General features: G+C 37.9%; 1 protein-coding gene across 12 annotated transcripts in view; it reads right to left on the reverse strand.

Annotated features, from left to right (window-relative positions):
* Nucleotides 1-21,284, reverse strand: part of MAST2 (microtubule associated serine/threonine kinase 2) — a 180,431-nt gene that overhangs the window by 24,073 nt on the left and 135,074 nt on the right. For all 12 annotated transcript variants that reach the window (XM_071750250.1, XM_071750253.1, XM_071750249.1 and 9 more), the window contains 9 exons: nt 16,792-16,867; nt 15,283-15,492; nt 9,176-9,277; nt 8,047-8,179; nt 6,326-6,387; nt 5,562-5,647; nt 3,395-3,603; nt 1,867-2,005; nt 1,306-1,438 (listed from right to left, as the gene is read on the reverse strand). In XM_071750250.1, coding sequence (XP_071606351.1) covers nt 1,306-1,438; nt 1,867-2,005; nt 3,395-3,603; nt 5,562-5,647; nt 6,326-6,387; nt 8,047-8,179; nt 9,176-9,277; nt 15,283-15,492; nt 16,792-16,867 — 1,150 coding nt within the window. The remainder of the gene's footprint in view (nt 1-1,305; nt 1,439-1,866; nt 2,006-3,394; nt 3,604-5,561; nt 5,648-6,325; nt 6,388-8,046; nt 8,180-9,175; nt 9,278-15,282; nt 15,493-16,791; nt 16,868-21,284) is intronic.

A 21,284-nucleotide genomic window follows, 5' to 3' on the forward strand; every position in this document is an offset into this window, starting at 1 on the left:
TTCACATCAGAACTTACTTCTCCCTTTTTCCCCCCTCTCAGAGCTTTATAAGGTAGTTATTAATATTTTGCCACTAACCACTCTATGCTCTACCACTTCCACAGGGCAAAAATCTGTATTTAAGGAACACATTACCTGCACAGAAATGCTATGAAATGTTTCTAGTGTGGGAAAGCCAGCTAAGTAGTTCTTTAGTGCAGATATAGTAAAGCATATGGGAAAAATGCATATTCTATGTGTCTAGGTCTGTCTGCATGGTGGATGCCTACTGGCACAGCTATAGCTGTCAGGAACTGAGTTTTGACAAACCTCAAATTTTGACAAATTTGCTAGCAGAATTTGGTGCCACAGATGCAGACTTAGCAGCACAGCATGATTACACACTTCAGCATTTAAACTTGGGAGGTATAGCTGGCACAGACAATGGCTGAGGAAACCACACTGGAAGATCCAGGTTGCCTCAGGATTAAAAGCAGCAACAGTAACAAAATAGTTTTTAAAAATGGAACACTGCCAAAGTGCAAGACTTTGATCCTGTAAGCAAAGCAAATTCCTGCTGAAAAAAAAAATACCATCGTTGCTCAGAAGCAGAGGAAGACAATGCCACAGGACAATAATGAATTATCACTTGCCACAGCTAAAAGAGAAAATTCAGCTGCCACCCTAGGTATTTTCAGAAGACAGAAGTACTTCTTAATTCCAGTACACAAAGCACTGGTGATCCTGCACACAGAACAGTACAGTTCCTGCCAACTATGCCCAGGAAATAGCAGCTCAAGGTGAAACAGGTGCATGGAAGAGCTATTCATTCATCAAAGGAAAATCTATCTTGTTATCCACAAGAACTTAGCTGGTTAAGCCTAGTAAAGCAAAGGTTAAGGAGAAAAATTACCTTTAGTAAATATCACGGGGATAAAAATCAATGTTTAAGCCATCAGGCAAAATTACACAAAGAAACATAGAGGAACTTGTCAGGAACTTTCTAAGCACCAGAAGGGGGAGACCGTGGAACAACGTTCCAGCAAAAACTGTGTTACATCCCTAAGCCAAATTCTGTTCACACCTGCACTGCTGCCTGGGCCACACTTTCAATATCCTAAACTAAGAGTTGAAATGCATCACTCCAAAACAAGAAGTTGAAATAACAATACCAATTTATACACAAACATGAGAATGGACTTGTATCTTTTCCTCCCATTCAACAACACACATCACAGTGATGAAGTGGAAAGGGAGTGCTACAAACTTCAATTATATCCCCAGACAGAATCCTGCATCTGATCCCACATCAACAGACAAGCTTACCTGCTTGTCCAGGAATTCCCTGGTATCTTTCTCAATGTGTCCTTCATAAAGATTAGTTGTAAGACTCATTAAACCAATTTTAGACAGTCCGAAGTCTGTTAGTTTAATGTGACCCATGGAAGTTATCAGGAGACTAGAAGAAAGAGAAGCAGCAAAATAATCCAACATTCAAGTAATTGTTTCCTCAAAGCAATTTTAAAAAAAGAACACAATAATGCTAAGCAAGTTCTCAGCATTATGACTCCATCAAACACCTGGAAGAAAACTCCTATGCAACCGAGTATCACAGAGCTGCCAAGGCTGGTAGAAACCAGGCTGCCTTCTGCCATTATTTTATCAGTGTAGCAACAGGTTTGAGATAATATCTGAAGACATTCTTCCCAACTTTTCTCAGTGTCTATCTGGTTTTACAACAGTAGCAAGAGAATACATAAAAGCTCCTACTTGTCAGATGCCACTGAAGATCTCTATAGTCTCCACACCCCATGTCCCTGTGTCTATGGAGAAAGCCCCTGAAGAAATGGCTCTTTATCTCTTCAGAAGCTGGAGAGAAAGACTTACTTGTCAGGTTTTAGGTCACGATGAACAATCCCATAATTGTGTAGGTACTCCAATGCCAGAACAGTCTCAGCAAAATACATCCTTGCCATATCAACAGGTAGAGCACCGATGTTCTTGAGAAGTGTAGCACAATCACCTCCTAGAAAAAAAATTGCAAATACAGCACAGTGAAACCACAAAGATCAGTAAGAAAGAACAGCTACTGGACTGCAAAACCAGATTAAATTTCCCAAAGGCAATTTCTCTCTTGAACCTGTTAGCCTGAATTCTAAAGCTCCCTCTTTACTCTGTCTTGAGCTTCAAACAAATATTAAAATCTTAGGAAAATTGAAATCCAGGTGTGCTGGCCATGCTTGCATAAAAAACATGCAGATGCCATTTCCAAGTCCTAAGCAAGCCTTGAAGGGAGGGCAATTCATGTTTATTTGTCCTCTCTATAAAAGTCTTTGCTTTCCACCACTGAGATACATTCTATTTCTGATACACAAGCTTCTTAAAATAGTAAGTAAACACCTCCACAGCTCCTAAGTGGGTCCCTACACATGGAGAGGCAGCCACACCTTTGGACACAGTGGTACTCAAGGAATAAAGTCTGTGGGGCCTTTATTCAAGCTTCTTAAGGCACACTAGCCACACATTTCATTTGACTTTCCTTTCTACTTTTAAATATAAATATTAAATTTTTTTATGTCAACACATCTGTTTAAATTCCACTAATTTATCTGAAAAAGTATGGATACAATAACTATAAGCTTATTTCTCATAAAGTCTCAGCCAAGCAAGACAGGCATAAGAAATTACTCCAGTGGAAATATGTTGCTTACAGTAAGATACAGTGATAAAATAAAATTCCAAAGAATAAGCAAAACAAACAACTACCCCACCAGCATAAAGTAGGACTGTATTTTTTAAAAGGCTGCTAAAGAAAAAACACTGTGTTCCTTGCTGACATTTCTTTACTGTCTTGTTCTCACTGTAATGCCAAGCAAATGTGTTATGGATCTAGCCATGCCATCCCATAGGAGAATGGGAGGATCTCTTTCCAGCAAGGACTAGACAGCTCACACAGTCTTCTGACCCCAGCAGTTTTCTACATGTGGCTTTATGTTTCCTCAGCTCCTCTGCAATCATGTTGCATTAGTCACAGGGATTCACAGATGGAGTATCTCCTTACACTAAACTGTACTAGTGGTAGAATTACTCATTTCTCTGTCTTAGCTCAACCAGTCCAAACACAAGGCAGTCCACTAAAAGGACATCTCAACCTTCCCTATGACTGCAGGGCTGATCGAGCTCACTTTCCATGAAGAAAAGACTAACAATACACATATGAGATGATGTTCCCATTTATCATGCCCAGAGCAGTGAGTGAACTGGTCAGTCTTACACCCCAAATGTACACATCTTAAAAATCACTCAGAAATGTCACCCTTTACAAGGAGACACACACACACTACACACACACTACATCCATCCCACCTGAGGCTCCTTTGCAGGTGCAGATAACGACCTTATCACCTTATCATACCTTCCACATACTCCATAACCATGCACAGGTGGCGCTTGGTCTCAAAGGAGCAGAACATGCTGACCACAAAGGGGTTCTCAGCAAAGGTCAAGATATCTCTCTCCACAAAAGCCTGCTGAATCTGGTTTCTCAAAATCAGGTTCTGCTTGTTGATCTTCTTCATGGCAAAACGTTGACGGGTGGTCTTGTGTCGCACCAAATACACTGCTCTGGAAAAACACATAACAAGAGAAAAAACTCCATTTTCAGTTCAATCTGTTTTGTTTTTCTTTGGTTTGGTTTTTCAAAAACAGTGATGGTAACTGCTCTGGATGGATCCTGAAGGACCTATCTGTGATTCCATAAAATCCCATCTCAGACCCAAGCTCCCCTAGACAAGAAGGAACCCACACAATATTTCCTTCCAAAAGCTACATCCTGAATCAAGCAGCATGTTCATGGATGTGACTAACAAGGAGATATTTCTGGCTCAAATGTCACTCACCTCCTTAAGCATCACTGCAGAGAGGCACATATTTTTATGACTACAGCCATAATTTCACTTCAAAAAATGTCCAAAATGTATGGAATCAGCATGATTTATTTAGAAGCTCCATAAAAGTAATTTGACAAGACACTGTTGCCATGGATTTCCTTCAGTGAAGTATCCCTTACATTTCTTTCATTTGCAGATAATTAGATTCCTGCACACTAATAATGCAGTTTGTAAATAAAATGTTCATGCTGTTTGCCTGCCTAATTGAAACACTATTTGTTTTCTTTTCTCTGGAGTATATTACATTTAATATAGTATTGTGTCTCAACAGCAATTGATATAAAATACACCTAGGACAGAGACAGATACTAGTAACAGCAAACCTGCTACATCTCTTTCCCTTTTCTTGTAAGTTATACATAAATCACAAGACCTGAGCAGAAATACAACTAAAAAGAAAGAAATTCTTCTTGTCTAATACTGTCTTTTCATCATGCTCCATTGTGTCCTCACTGACTAAAAAATATATTTACACTTTTTCCACAGATCACCTTCTGAAAATGAGTTGCAGTTAACTAAGCAGCCAACAAGACACTTAAGCACATGCCCAGGTTTTGTTGTTTTGACTGAGTATCCCTACTTTTCAGTTACAGACTAACAACTATCACTGGTAAGGATTTGTGAACTGACAAGTCAGGAAATGTCTTAAGAATTCTGGATAGGTTTGCATAAGGGGGTTAAAATTTTAACTGACCATTTCACTCTAGATTCTTCAATGGATAATAAAATCTAGTAGTATTTTTACTGTATTATTTCTCACAGTAGATTTGACCATATGTAATTTTAGCATTTCTTTTAGCATTTCAAGTGCTCATGAACAGTCACATGTAACATTTATAATCTGGATACATGGAAGAACAGAAAAGCATAAGTACTTCTCCCTCAATGTTCTTGATGTTTCAATGAATCACCAATAATATTTGCAACTGCAGAATTTTACCCTCACTCATTTAGCCTTCAAATAAGCACAAATCACAGGATGTAAGCAGACAAAATGAAAGGGAATACACACTGCCTTGATAAGCAACAAAGAAACGGGTGCAAAATAATTTTCTCAGACTCATAAAACTTCATCTTTGTTACTATTACTTAGGGAATCTCACCATAAACTAAGTAACAATCTTTTGCTTATAGACAATATTTAGGGAAAGTATTTTTGTAATCTCAAGCTAAGGTCCTAAAGTGTCTATATTTTACCTACCTGCCATAAGGAAATGGTGCAGAAATAGTTACTGGGAAAACAGGCTTGAGGTCTCAGCTAGGAAGGTCTTAGAGAGATTAGGAACACCATATTCTGAAAGCTTTCATGTAGAGCAATTAATTTTTACAAAAGGTCCCTGAGCTGGAAGCTGTGTGTAGGTTCAGAGCCATTTAAATACCTCAGAGCTAGAAACTACGTCCAGGTACAGGGGCTGTTTTCTAAGAAACCACAAGAATGTGCAAAAAATGGCATTTCCCAGAAGGAATGCAGAAGACATCACAAGTGTGGAACCTCTGTAAGACTCAAGCAAAATTTACTTATGCTCTGGACCCAAAAACACCCATTATGGGCTATATAAACCTTGCTATGGCCCTTTGCTGGGTAGGACAATAACAGTATTTTCTTCTAAAGCAAAGTCTAAAAAGCCTTACCCATAAGCACCATTACTGATGAGTTTTATAGTTTCAAACTCTTCTTCAGATGGAGTTTTCTTTGACTGGACAGAGGCTCCACGGCTCTGGGGAAAGCAACAAATTGTAAACAGGAGCAGGGAAGACTTAATTCAATGTTTCTTTTTTGTCCTTTTCTTCTTTAGTCATCATTCACCCAAACTCAATTTCTAAAACGTTGGGGTCCCCAGCTTTAGGGTAATTGTCTGTAACCCTAGGATCCTTACAGATTGCTTCTGAAAATATTAGCACAAAAAGTCAGTGGACTACAAAACTGAGGCCTTTCCCCAGTAATACATTTAAAACAAAAACAAAAAACCAAAACAACAAAATGAAAGAAACAATGAAATAAACAACTAAGGAACACTGAAACCGAGCAAGTTATATATTTAATTTTTTCTAATGGTCTGATACTAAAATCATTTCTCTTCAACACCCATCATGTTTTGCAAATGCAGATATAAAGAATTTCTCAAAATTATTTTTGTTTGCAACTCTAAAAAACATCAATTAAACTTGATGATAGTGCCTGGTTTCAACTCCAAAGAATTTCACCACCCCAGAATTTCCACATCTTGTGGATTTCCACATCTTTGAGTGTATACTACAGTGTTAACATGTGCTTTTTAATGTCAGAATCTTTTTTTATTCAAAATTACTCTGCATTATAATTAATTCTTTACTGTAGACTACTTCTTTTCAAAGAAAAAAAAAAGCACTAGACAATGAGTGTATTACTCCTTTACCTCGACTGAATCATCTGTCTCAGGAGTGTCTGGGCTGTCATAGCTATTCAGCTGGGCCATTTCTGAAAAGAAGGAGGCAAGATTACTCCTAATGATCTGAATCAAGCACTATTCTCTTTGTTTATACAAGACAAACAGGATTTTAAGAAGTGCTTGTAGATGAGAAAGGACATTTTTTCCCTCTGTAAAAAGTCACCCCAATTATACAGTGATAACCTTTAACATCTTGTAAGCTGCAGGCAGTATTTTATATAAAGATGAATGTAATTAATTGTCCTCATTTCAGCCTGACTTATTCTAGTTGGCTACTATAATAAGCAGTAACAGCAATAAATGCATGATTGGGGAAAACTGCTAGCTAGTTAATATTAAAACTTGTTCCATGTGTGTCTGCACATAGCCTGGTGGCACCTCTGTAGTCCAGAAAAACAAAAAACATTACATTTCAAACAACCTCCCCTCGTGAAACGTGTCTGATTCTGCAAAATGCTGAGCAGCAGCAAACTAGGAGAAAGCCAATTAGTTTAGGCTACTCAGCTGTCCTAGGAGATGCTATAAACTTTGCAAACCAAACAACCCATTAACTCAAGTCTCTGAACAGACATTGTTGACATTTCTGGGTGCCCTCCTTACAGAAAGGAAATAAGGCACCTTGACATCTCCACACATTTCTAAAGAAAATTTTACTTTAGTAAAGGGAATTAGTGATGGAAAGGTTCTCTCCCAAGACAGGGATCAAAGGAAATTTTCCTTTAATGTCAGATTTCAACAAATGCTATTAAATTGCATTTAGCAATCTTTGGTAGAAATTTTCCCAAATAGCTTTTCACTTGAAGTCAACCTGTCACTGTCATTCTGGTAAACACCACAGAATTTCAACTAGTCCTATCCATACCACTAATATATGCTAAAATTACACTCTCCTGAGAAAACAAAAGTACAGCTCAATAGCTGAAATGTTCTGCAGTAATCTCTAGGCTCTGTCACACTTTCTATTGTTGCTGAGCAAGCCATGCAGGCTCATAAAACTTGTCACAAGAGAAGAGATTCAGGTAGCAAAGTGCCAGGCAAAAATATAAACTCACAGATTCCAAACTTAGGATCATCTTGGCTGTACATCTACAGTATATTGAATTTGCCATATGCAATTCTAGGAACTAGCAGAAAAGCTGTTATTTTCTTCCAAAGCATTACTCTTTGTGGTTTTGCTCCTATGCAAGATGTAAATATATAACCTCATATCCACCTAAAAATTCATAATGGTTCTGGTTTCTCATGGCAAATGACAACAAATATATTTTTCCTAGAGAGGAAAATGAAGGGTGACAAGATGACAAGGTATTTTCCAACCAAGCCACCACCAGCAGGCAGGGGGATGGAAAAAGTAACAGGTAAATTTACTTTTACTGGCCAACAGCACAGAGGAAACAGTTAAATCATAAAGCCATTTTCCAACATTGTTTCAGCTATAATACAGGGAGACATTATTAACACCATAAGTAAAGAACTGTCACTGCTGATGTGTGATCTTTACCCCAGCAATGCTCCTTTGGGACATGGGGCTGGAAAGGGCAGTCTAGAATTTGACAGCAAATAAGAAAATAAGGAAAAATGGCCTAGAATTTAAACCAATAAAATAAAAGCCTCCTTAAGCTATGTTGTGACCAGGAGATCTGGTTATCATTTCAGTAGTTTGGAGAGTACAAAGGAAGAGTTCTCACCCTCCAGGGGATCCCTGGTGAGTCCCAGCTGGCTGATAATATAACGAGGAATGTCGCATTTAATTCCTTGCCCTTCCTTAGCATGGCCTTCTGCAGCTTCTAACAAATGGTAGAACTCTTCAGGATCAAACTCCTAGAGCAAGGTAGTGAGAGAGAGACAGAGAGAGGTAAATGATTCGGCTTCACAATTACAAAAGGTTTCTCTCCCACACAGGAGATTCCTCAGAAACATCCGTAGTTGATTTTGGGCTTAGCAGCAATGCAAAACATCTGCAGTTACAGCAACCAACTCAACACATACCACCTTGTTCTGCAAAAATTACATTTACAGCCTGCCAGATGTCCAATGGCTGAGACCTTAAATTCAAAACAGGACAAGAACATTTTATGAACTAAAACCAGAATATCGCTTACATGATAATCGCTTACAAGATGCTTACATGATAATGTAAGCATCAATGAGGACACACATCCCAATTTTCTCACACTTAGATGTCCCAGGAAAGGTCTGTGATGAGGATTTGAGGTGCTGCCTTCTGCACCTCCATCTGACAGTTGAGTTAAGCCAATGTAGCTCTTTCCTGGTTTCAAATGTCGCTTCTGATCAAACCATACACCCATCCAATTCTCTATCTTTCTTGACATTAGCAATTGCTAATGAATTTATTAATAAACCAGCAATTGCTATTTTACCAGCAGAGAAGATTTCACATTCTATATAAGAAATACTACTGCAGTATTTCATACTATGCAGCACGGGATCCTCTTATCAGATCAGTCTTGGTGGATGGGATCTCTATGGCAAGCAAAGATTATAAGAAGGTGTGACTGATTTTAGACTAACAGATACAGCTGAAAACAGAAGAGAAGCTTTGGGATGCAGGAACACCCTGCTGAGAAACAAGTTCTCTAGTGAACTTTAGCTCTCCCCTATAGACCCCATCACTGACCACCAATGAGCAGCTTTCTTAAAACACAAAAAAACACTTAATACTTCTGGATTTAAAATATTGATTTCTTTTTCACCGACGTTTTCATGAGAATTTAAAGGTTCCTCTGGAAGGCTTTGTGTTCCTTATCTCCTCACACACACACCAGACTCTTCAGATCACACACACCCCAAACTTACCAAGCACTCAAGCAGCCGAGCTGGTCGTGCAATGATGATCATCAGCTTCTTCACAAGCTGGGTAACAAAGGCAACCTCGGAGCTCTCGGATCTTTCATGGGCCTGTGGAGAGCAGAACATCACATTATGGTCCTAGCAGTCAGCTCTTCATTTTTATATCTCAAATGCTGACCATGGAGCAATCACCAGCAAACATCAATTCGGCAGAAGAGGTGTGACTGAGTCAGGGCAGGCAACAATCCCAGCTTGTTCAAAGATGCCAAGTCATACACAGCTTTCCCATTACAACTGCCTATTTTATCATTCAGGAGATATTTCAAAGGCTCTATTTGCATCATATCACCTGTCATTTATATTAGAAATTATCTGGTTTTATTTCAGTTTTTTAAAATGAAAAGAGGAATTCTGATGTTTTACAATTCTACCTTCCACACAACATTATCATCTATTTAATTACTAACAGGTAAACATGTTTCTAGGCTTTATTTTCAGCTAAAATTTTCTGGTTTAGAACAACTTCTGGTCATCAAGAAAAATCTGAACTTCAGTTTCTCTTTCCTTTTTTGCATAAATCCTGCTGAAAAATTACAGCATTGTATTGCCTGCTACGGAGGACCAGGCAAAGCAGTAAAGCAAAGAGCATATAGAAATCTAATTCAGAGAATTTATCCTTTACCAGATTTCAGGATAAATTCAAGGCTTTAGTTTCAAGGTATGTGTGTGTGTGTGTGACAGGGTGTCTTTTTATAACAGTAAATACACTAAAAGAAATGTAAAAAAACAACACCTAAGGCAACTGCTCCCCAAATTACCCTTCTTTTGCTCAAGACCACAGTGGTTAAATTGTGAGTCCTGAAGCACAAATAAAAAAGGATTTCAGAGCCACAGATATAAAGTCTGGAACTTAATCAATGATCTTATGCTGGCAAAGAGCCAGCTGCTCATCGGGATGATATTTTATCAACAAGGATACAAGCAGCAAGAAACTAAAAGGTTCATTGAGCATTGTGCATTAGTACCATCTAAGAAAAAGGCATATATGGGTGAGAAGTCAAATCATTCTAATAATCACCTAAAAGAACAATAAAAACACAGGGAAGAAGAAATTCTGAGCTAGAAACACACAGGCAGCATTTTAAATAATATGCCACTGCTATTCTGTTACTGGACAAAAAGGGTACCTTATTTCTCATTTTGACACAGGTCAGAATAGGAAATGTTATTTGTCTACTCAGAGCTGATAAGATAGGGATAGAATTTTAACCCTGAAGAAAACAATGTAACTGTTAGTAGTTCATTGCCTGAAAAGAGCATCAGAGGCGCTTTCTGGCTGCAGAGCCTTATAAAGAAGATTATTTTGAAAGCATTGAAATAAGTTGCAATTTTTTTTCTAGCTAAAAATGATTTTCAAATTATAAAAAAAAAATAACCCAAATGAACATGGAAAGTACTCACTCCATGTCTCCTAATAAGTTTCCTTACACAAACTTAGGAGTTAAAATATATATTTCACAAAGACACTAATGCTTTCACATTTGAAAAGCCATTCCAGATCACCAGGGGTTAGCTGTGTTTATATGAGTAAGTAAAACACCAACAATTTTGTATTATTTGAAATAGGATGCATAATAATTTGAAAAAGGACTGGAAAGCCCCATGAACTTTTGGCCCCCCATGCAAGTTATATTATGCAAAAAATAGTAGTTCATCTTTTGGCACCCATTTATACTGTTGAAGCAAATTATTCTTTCAAATCAAGTGCTTTTGTTTTCTCCTTTTACTCATCTACAACAATTTATGCAAATAACTAAAGAATGTAACTAATTTAATCAGTCATCTGTTTTGAAAATGAAAAGCTAGACTGTGACTGCCAAATGACACGAGAAAAGCAAAAAGATTACAAAAATCAAACACAACTTGTAACAGCCACTCAGCCATCATCCCTGCACAGCGCTGCTCTTCCAAGATCCTCAGTAAAACTGCCTCTTCTGGTTTTCTTCTCACACAGGACAGCCCGGACATCCCTACAGACACCTTGTTTACAATCTGTCCCCAGGACAGTATCTGGAAACCAGAGGGTTATATAGCCAAGCACTGCCTGCTGTTTCTCTGTGCCTTGGGATGAGGTGTGCCACCTAATAAGCAGTCCCCGGTGATGACACGCTTGGCTGAAGGTTGCTGGTGGCATTTCAGGGCTTCCCTCCCTCTGCATCCCGTGGGGAGGAGAGAGAAGCTGTAGGGCTGTGGGTAGAGGCTGATGCCATTCCTGCACACATTGCCAGTGACACGTGCACGGGAGGCAGCAATGGGTAATTTACAAACCGATTCCCTTCTCTGAAAGACCCATCCGTCACTAACTGGAGCTGCTGGGGCATGAAATTAAAATCACTGTCCTCCCCTGGGGTTCAGCAGGACCAATAACTGGGATATGCAAGTCACAAGGCTGTAATTGAACTAATATACTGATGGAAACCAAAACAATAGACCTGCAATGCCAAGAACCAGTAAATTTACACTCAGGCTTGTGTTAAGAAAGCAATCCCGATCAGAATATCCATTTGCCAATGTGCAGCATCAGTCACTGCAATGTAATACTAATACCCTCCCCTGTTTCTTTTGTTCCATGCACAGAAACACCTGTAATCTTTCACCTTCTTCACCAATTGGCTACACCTACACAAAAGCTATTAAACTTCTTTTGGCTTGTTTTGCCCCTCCAATTCAGCCAAGAAATAGCTGATTCTAACAATTTTTTTTTCCCCGGTAACTTGAGGCCCTGCCCCATCCTCTAAGCCCACTGCAGAGTAACAGATAAAGAACCAAATGCCATTTATTCTTTTTATATAAGTGCTTTAGCTTACTTTTCAATAGTTTCACTTTAAGTAAAGTGTTACATTCAAGTTCATGTTTTCCGAAATAAAGAAAATGTCTTAAATTCATTTTTACTTCAGGATCATTTCAATGACGCAATAAGCAATTGGGTTTTCTGGATAACATTTAGTATTTCACACTCCAAACAAGGAAAAAGATCTCATTTGCCATAACTAATGAGATTTGATGGAATTTTATTACAAAAGCCAGGATCTAAAAATTTGTAAAAGCTTTATGTTTCGGTGTATTTTAAACAGCTCATTATTTGCACACCCAATTAATGTGGTTTACAGAGTATATATAAAGTAGTCTCACACTGCAATGTATTACATCTAGTTTCCTTTCTATGGTTTAGAATATTGTCTGCCTTTAGTTTTTTGGGTTTTTATCTGTAGTTTTTTTTACCACATGTGAGACTCAGCACCTTAAAAAAGAATTTCAAGATAATCCATTCTTTGACAGTAAAACTGCATGAAAATCTGTGAGTATTCCTGCCACTTGCTGACCTCCTTATTCACCAATAAATCATTTTCCCAATCTTTCTATATGTTATAAAAATATACTGTAAAACTACATATCCTGCCACAAAGACCATACAACTGCCCAAGTGAAAGATTTTTTTCATGACCTTCCAGTTGCTATTATTGATTCAGTGTGTAATTCTGTGTGATACCTTACAAGCTGAACAAAGGTAAAGACCCTGCCCTTAAATCTGGAATAATCTAAGCTTGACTCCAAACTGCCTGGGTTCTGGCAAGTCCTCCAAAAGAAATATTATCACCAGTTTAGACTGAAATGTCCCAATTATTTTCTTCTACGATGAAGTCAGAAGGGCAAAGCACAGACTGGCAAGCCGGGGAAAACAAGCAACTTTTAAATATTAAAACATAAAACCAAAGCCAAGGAACTATGATAGGACAGAGAAAACAAATGAGAAATATGGTAGGAAGTCTTTGGCATTCCTCCACTATATTTAATTTCTTTGTCCTCTTCCTTCCCAGCCTGCTCTGCCTCCCTTGCCTCTCTAAGCTTTCCTTTTAATCTAAGTCTCTACCCCACCTTACTTGGTAAAGTAAATCAATCAAATGTAAAACTGGCCCTTCTCTCCCCCCTTGCTCTGCAGAAGATGTTAAGAAGGAAGATGTCAAAGCAAGCCCTGAATGTCAATTCCTGGACAAGCCCAGAAATGACCACTGTGTCTTCTCTAATAACAGCTCAATGTCACCTTTCCTTGTGCTTAGGAACAGCAGGATAATGCAGGCAGGATCAAGGGGAAAAGGACATTTATGAAGTGTGTTTTGAAAATTTGTTCTGATGGAGGAGAGAAAAAAGGAAAAAGCAGCTTTATCTGACCCACACCTTTTCCAGGATCCTGATTAATCTCTTCAGGCCAGAAGACATGCCTGAAAGTACAGACTGGAAGGGGCCAGACCCAATTTATTACTCTTAATTCCTTATGGTATGAGAAATCATACCTCACACACAGAGGAGGAAAGTCTGGGAGTCAGAGAATTTCAAGCTCCAAGTATCAGTGACCAGAAGCAGTACAAACATACTACTCCACCCATGCCTCTAAATGTAGCCTAACTTGCTGCTTTAGTGAAATCTTCCCAGCTTCAAACCATCACCAAAGAGGCCTGGATCCCTCACATCATGGCTGATGTGTGCAAATACCCTGCTTCCAGACTCTGGAGATACAAGGTGGACCCAGTGGCACGTGCTCATCTGGCTGCAGCAAATCCATCTCCCCTGCTCCCTTCCAGCCCTGTGGTCCTGCCCTGCAGACACAGGATGGGTCTGGTGCCTCCACGTCCCACAGCCACCCCTTGCTGGGACCAGTACCAATGGTTGGATGGAGCTCACCCTGCTCAGGTGGGCTACTCTACAGCTTCTGAGCTCCTGAAACCATTTCCTGCCTTTTAAAGACCACAAACACTGAACAATTTATTTGACTAGAGGCAGATTCTCCAGTCCTGGGTGGTGGCACAGCACCCAAAGAACACCACTTTAACCAGGAAACATTTTTTACTATTAAATGTACCCACAGGGTTTCCCAATATCCCACAGGCAGACAACCATACAGGCCCTTGAAACATATTCCCTGCTTCTCTTGGTTTGTCAAAATTACATTCCCCATACAAACAGAGCACCAGAAAACCAAATATGAGCCATTTTTCTCCCATGCATAACAAATATCAGGAAAATCAGAGCCACACTCACATAAATGGAGTAGCCAGAGCTTTTTAGCTGATAGAAGAGAATATTCCCCAGTTTTCACAAAGCTTTTTAATACAATGTTACCATATGAATATAACACTTTTATTCATCTGCCATTTTCTAAAAGCAGCAAAGAGTGGCAAAGGGCACAAGTCAGTGCAATTCATGCCAGTGGGTTAGCAAACTAATTAAAGACATCTAAACACATCTTCATCAAATAGATTAAAAATCATCACAGAAAATAAATTATTTCAGGTGTTCTGTCTCTAGATGTCTTCATGATATTTGTTATCTAAGACTCCAATTTTCAAAAATTCCGTGTTCTCATCTTACTCTCTTCTTAATTCAAAACTCAGGAAAATATTCCTGAACAAAGGTCTCGACCCAACAACTGGTAATTGCACTGACTCTTCCCAACAGCTATGGCATAAATTCTAAGAGATTTTTTAATTTAACATTATTTTCATTTTAAAGGAAAAGAGCAGTTTTTGATGAGTAGCTGAAACACATTGAACATGCATTAAAATCGTGCCCCTTGTGTATTTTCATATGCTTTAAACATCACAAAACACATTGAAGAACTAAAAACACCACAACTGGATTAAGTTCAGCTTGAGAAAACCTTTTATGAAAAATGTATAGCAACACTACAAACTGGAGTTTTCACTCCTTGAAGGCACTATTGTAATTAATAAGTCATTCAGAGTCTTGACGTACATGAAAGAAAAGTTCAGTAGTTTCCTTCATCTTGATTAACTCAATTTTCATAAAAGGTAAAGACTGCTTTTGACTTACTCATATGTATATTTAACTTCTGCACAAAGTTCTCAGGTGAAGTGATTTGCTCAAATTTGCCCACGGAAGATTCACAGCAAACTGCAAAAAACTCAGATCTCCTGAAACCCCCACAAGCTGCCCTTCCCCTGCAATCCACATTGTCTCTCATTAAATCAAAGCTCTGGGTTATTGTTTAAAGTTTCAATCAAAATAATATATTCTACTTTCCAGAGTGCACTTACATCCTGGAGAAGTTTCTCCAAATTTTCCTGCAGCTCATAAAAGTACCGAGAAGTAATAAGACCTTCACGTGATTTATCCAGGCAATCTCTGGCCAATTCAATAACTTGATGATGAATGAAACTTAGGACCCCATCTGCTAATTGCAGCACATTCTCTGGAGCATTAGAGGCAATAAACTCAGCCAGTCGTTCTTCCATCTGTGCCGTGGCCTAAGAGAACAGAGTAAACAGAAATTATTCTTAAAACTTACTATCCGGGAACTTAAACATCAACAAGGAGGGTGCTAAATTGTTCTTAATTCCAAAACACACGAGGCTTAAAAAAATATTCCAAAATGTAATAGCATTTTGCTGAGAATAAAAATAGCTTACCACAGATGAAAGTTACACTCGTATGATAAAATGACCAAAAAAATTAATTGTAAAACACTTTCTGAAAATGCAAATGACCATAAAAATATCCAGATCCTGAGGCTGTATTCCTCCCTGGGTCTCCAGAGTCAGGATGTAAGATACAAGGCATTTTTTTAGACTTTATCCATGGAACCTGACAATCATTGCCCCAAGCAATAGACATGTCATATTTCTATCCCTCTAAGCACTGATTTCCTTTCTCCAGAGAAATATCTATTTCTGCTCTTGGTAGATCTAGAAGGAATGTTGCTGTATTGACAGCTCTGGGATACACAATCCTCTCTGCTCACTTCAATCAGATGAAAACTTTCAAAGGTTGATTCTATAGATTTCAATATTCAGCTTTAAAAAAAAAAAAAAACAACTAACAACACACACTTATTTTCACAGATCACTTCAGCACACTTCAGTGTGACTGAATTAAGATTTTCTGATTTTTGAATTTCCTAAAAATCCAAATCTATTTTAATTGCTTCTTTGGCACCAAAAGCCTCCATGAGAAATGTAATTTTTGCCAAAACCTCCAGTATAATTTGGAATGATTTTAAAAGAAAACTTTGCATTTCCAGTATGTACACGAAAAACCTACCAAAACCAAAGTTTGGATCAGTATAAAGCAAATTTGTAGCAGTTATACAAGAAATGATGAGAGAATTTATTCAACGTATTTTGAAATTACACTTTGAAATAGCTTTTTAAAGTATATATGAAACTAAGCAAAATATCCAGCCTTGATCTCATTCAGAAACTAAAGAAAAAGACAAGGAGTAGTTCAAAATTTATGGAAACACTGGCCTCAAACAACATAAATGGATTGAGCAGCCAGAGCATGGCCCTTCTCGTTCCTGTAAGCATTTGTCATGCCAGGAAAAAGACAAGGCAAATCTAGTAAATATGATGTACATACACAAATCTTTTCTATTTCTCCTACTGCTGAATCAACACATGAAACAGCAAAGCAGCTTCAAACTCTTAGCAAACTGCAGTGCCTGGAAATCAGTGGTAAGAGCTGGGCTCCTTTGCTTATGAGCACAACAAACTAATTCTGAGCTTGGTCACATGTTCATTGGATCATTGAAAAAAATTACTCCTTACCTTTGGGAACCTTTCTTTGTACACATGGTTCATCATTATTATTTCACTGTCAAAGGAAATTGGGGAGCGACCCGGGCTAGAGGAGAAAAGAAAGTTTGTCATGATTTACAGATATCACAACAAAACACAGTGCTTGTCCTAATGCTGCCGTGCTGACCGTAGCCCTTCCAAAGCTTTGACTTCACTTCAGTAATGGGCAGATGCTGAACTTCAGAGAAAATCCTTAGAAGCAATGGCAAGCTTACAGCCTTCATAGATAACTCATGAAAATTGCCAGCACACCTGTCTTAACATGATCTCAGGCAGAAACCCACCTATTTTCATTTAATGTAAACCCTGTTAGACAAGCATGCAAAAGTCCAGTGCTTTTGTTGCAGGTACATCTGTTATTTCCCTCACTCTCTTACTGCCTCCCATGACAGTGGCAGCAGCCCTGCCCAGGAAGAAATCACTGTTATCTCTCTGGAGTGTTCAGTGCAGGGAAGGAGCAGAGTAACATGAAACAAGGAACTTAGGATGGGATGGCTTTCCTTTGTCTGAAGAATACCAAGCTACAGGAGGGATGCATGAACGGTGTTATTCAGCTAAATCCTATATATAAATACCACAGCAGTAGGAACAGAATATTTCCATGAAAACTGCACTCCCTTGAGGCACATTACACCACAAATGCATATGCATGTATGCATAGGTTAGCAAGCAGCTTCAAGGCACACCAAAAAACAGGACAGTAAACCTTGACAAACTGCATTTATATTACTGTTTGGGTATTTTCTTTAAAGAAGAGTTGCATCTCATTTCATCCCAGCTGATGGCATGTATTGCTCTGAGTCATTCTGCCACTGAGGACAGCTGGAGTGAGGTAATGCAGATAATCCCTTGCTACAGGATTGCCTACAGCAACTCATTTCTCTGGTTACCTTGTTTTAATGCACAAGACAAGCAAGGGCTTCAGTTATTTGGCATCTTACATGATCACTGTCTTTATGATTTTAAGAGTACTACATATCACTAAAAATATTTCCTCTATGTGAAAAAATACAATTTTATTTTGAATGAGTTCAAACATTTTAAACTTCCTTGTGAAGGATGAAATGAATCTTTCTAAATGGAATAAATGCATTTTAAACTTGGAATGCATTAGAGTTACTACCTTCCTGCTAACCTATTTAAAGGAGAAAACATTCTTCAGGGAACATATATTTACAATTCAAAGAAAATTTAACTCACTGGCTCATGGAATACAGCAATATGAATCTCTTTTCATGCCTGGCACTGGAATTCCATGAATTACATTGTGCCTTGTTTTTATTAAGGTTTATCCCTCAGTTTGAGAAAATGCACTTCGGATTAAATCTCTCACTGAATTCTTATGTTAAAGGAGAAAAACTGACTTGGATGTTTTGGATACTAAGTAAAAACAACTTGTAAAAACACACATTTTAAAAGAAAATGCCTCCCTTAGCTTGACAAACAGCTATTATTAATCACAGAAAATTCCTTTAGAAAGAAACTTGCATTTATATTCATAGGTAATGTATGACATAATAAAAAGAAGGGTAAGAAAATTTACATTTCAGACTTAGAAGCAAGATCCCACACACATCTAGCTTGGTATCTTTATCCTTTTTTCTCTAAGACCAAACAACCTGACAAATATCTGACACTTGTTTACTAGAGGTTCCTATGGAGCTGAGGAATGTGGTGAACACAGCTACTGAAGAATGTATTTTTCTGTAATGTACTATTTCTCTGTGTGATTTAAGAAAGGTATAAATTACAAGCATATATAAGCCCTTTGATGCTAAGTACAGCAATATGGAGGCACATACATAATTCATTTGAACACTAAAGTAGTCCTACTAAAATTTGTGCATGCTTAAATATTTGCTATCTTAGAGTTAAAATAAAACATTAGGGGTTTCACCTTTTGCTTTCAAAGCACTTTATACATATGGATACAGGAAATTAAAAGCTACGCAGAAACCGTACTTGAGCTGTCCTGCCAACAGGCATAGTGTTTCCTTAAGACCAGCCACAGTGATATGGAAGCTTATTTATTTTCTTTTAGTTTTTGTGATTCTGAAACAAAGTAATTTCTTTGCACAAGAATTTAGAGATTGGCAATAAACTGAACACAAATAATCCCTTTGCTTCCTTGAGCATTGGCAGTTTTGTCTCTCATCTCTGGAAGCTGATTAATGCCACTTTTCATCACCTAGAATGACAGAGCATCCAGAGAGCTCCTGCTAAAACCTGGGATCAAGGTTCAAATTATAATTTTAAATAAAATTTGCCCAATATAAAATGTCAAATAAATGTCCAGCTGACTATAGCAAGACTGCAGCATGATATACTGCACTATAATATTTTATATTGATTCTTAGCCTGGGAACCTACAGAAATAATTAGATCGATAACTGACTGACTAACCAAGGGCACTGCTGGTTACTTTACAGCACCTTTGAGGCACAACCAGGTGAAAAAGAAAACAGGACTGGGCAAATAACTGAATGTCACCAAGGACTAATATAAGCAAAGTTAGAAAAAAGATAAAAGAATTTTAATGTATTTTATTGAGATGACAACTTTCCAAATGCAAAAGCATGTCTATCTAGCACCAAAAATTTTACATGCAGCACTAAATCAGTCTAACATTTCAAGCACCACAAAGGAACAGATTATTTTCTGTAAAACAGAGGATACATACTGTGCACGTGCTTAACATTTTAAGACAAAAAGCAGGCTGCTTCTCCTTTCTTGGAACAGATAGGTAGGTCAAATAAATGATTACTGTCGGTGAGTTTTTCATTTCAGCAGAGGAGACATTAGAGGAGCAGTATCTGTCCCCTTAAGCTTAACAGCAGAATGAAAAACTGCTTTCTCTTTTTGCCTTCTTCACCCTCCCTCCATTTCAGGAACCCATGTGGTTGTAGATTTTCAGTTACACCTATCTCCTGCAAAGGTTTCTAGCCTTCAACTTGTCAAAATTCACTCATGCATTTATCTGATGCTAGACAGTGAAAATAGCATATAAATATAGCATTCACAGTAATAACTTAAGTCTTACAAAATCTATTTAACTGTGACTAAATAAAGCTGAGATGTTTATGAATACCTAATTTTTCCTTCACAGTGACAGCTGCATTTATTAAGGAAAGGCAGAGAAGCTAAAAGCACTGTACTCCACTCTGCTTTGACCTGTATATAAAGTTTAATTAGGATGTATTTACAGCAGATTACCAAAGCCAGTGTCCACAGGAAAATTAAAAACACAGCACAGGCCTTAACCTTCTGTCATTTCCAGATAAAAAGAATAAGGAATTTTAAAAACAGAGAGCTAAAGTTGTGTGAAGCAGAAACTAAGTTAAACCTGCTGCTCAAGTTGAGTGGAGTGTTGGCCTTCCTCTACCTCTAAAAAGTAAACATGTAATTCTTTGACCTCATACAAATTACATTAATAAAAGCAAGTCAGAAAACTTCTGAAGAAAAAAAAAGAGACAAAAATGCAGAAGCAAATATGGACAACCTACATCAGTCCATTAAACTTCAGAATTTGAGGCAAAGCAGGATCCACAGTAATGATTCTCCTCATGGAACAGATAGGCAATAAAGAAGAAGAATCCAATCTTTCTCAAGAGCACTTTGAAAAGTAATTTGTAAATTTTCTTACATACGTCTGACTTCTTTTTCCCTTCATTCATTTTTACAAACACTGAGCTTCAGGTATGTTTATTCTGCAGACAAATATTATTTGTGATTGGCTTTGTATTGCTGAACTGTTTTCCATCTCAGCCCTTACATAAGGAGGTACATTCTTATGAATGTAAGGGTTTTTTAATATTTACAAATATAAGTCATAAATTAATCAATAATAATTACAATATATGTGTATATCCATGAGAAAACATTAAGGGAAAGAGAATATATTTCAATTGCAGTCTCTTTGAAAGTAAGGACTAACAAGATTTTTCTACAGATTTACAAAGGGGCTGCAACAAGATCTTTTCAATACTTCAGATTTTTTTATGCATGCCAACAAAGACTAAGACTGCTTTAAACTGAAAACAAATCACTTTGAGGAACTTTTTAAAATCCACTCCACAGAACTCTATCTCAAGAGAAGAAAAAAGACACCAGTGTTATCTGTACTGTTAGGATGTACTTTCATAAGAAATACATGACTTATGCTCTAGAATATAAAACTATTCTCCTCCTCTGGCAAATCCATGGCTGTGTGACTCCCCACATTGTGGAGAGCAGAGCCTGCTCCTCTGAAGCTTGTGGTGGGAGGCACTTCAGGAAAGCAAGAGAATGAAGTCATGAAACCACCAAGACCACTCAAGTGGTTAAAGCTGATGCTTAAATGCAGTGAGATAAGAGAGCTCACCAACCTGCACGATCAATTTTTAAGATAAATACGGAGTATGTGGGCCACAGGTGTGGTTTCACAACACTTATTCCTTCCCCATCCTGGGTGTTTTATGGCCAGA

This window comes from Heliangelus exortis, chromosome 8, assembly GCF_036169615.1.
Source record: "Heliangelus exortis chromosome 8, bHelExo1.hap1, whole genome shotgun sequence".
In the NCBI taxonomy this organism is placed as follows: domain Eukaryota; kingdom Metazoa; phylum Chordata; class Aves; order Apodiformes; family Trochilidae; genus Heliangelus; species Heliangelus exortis.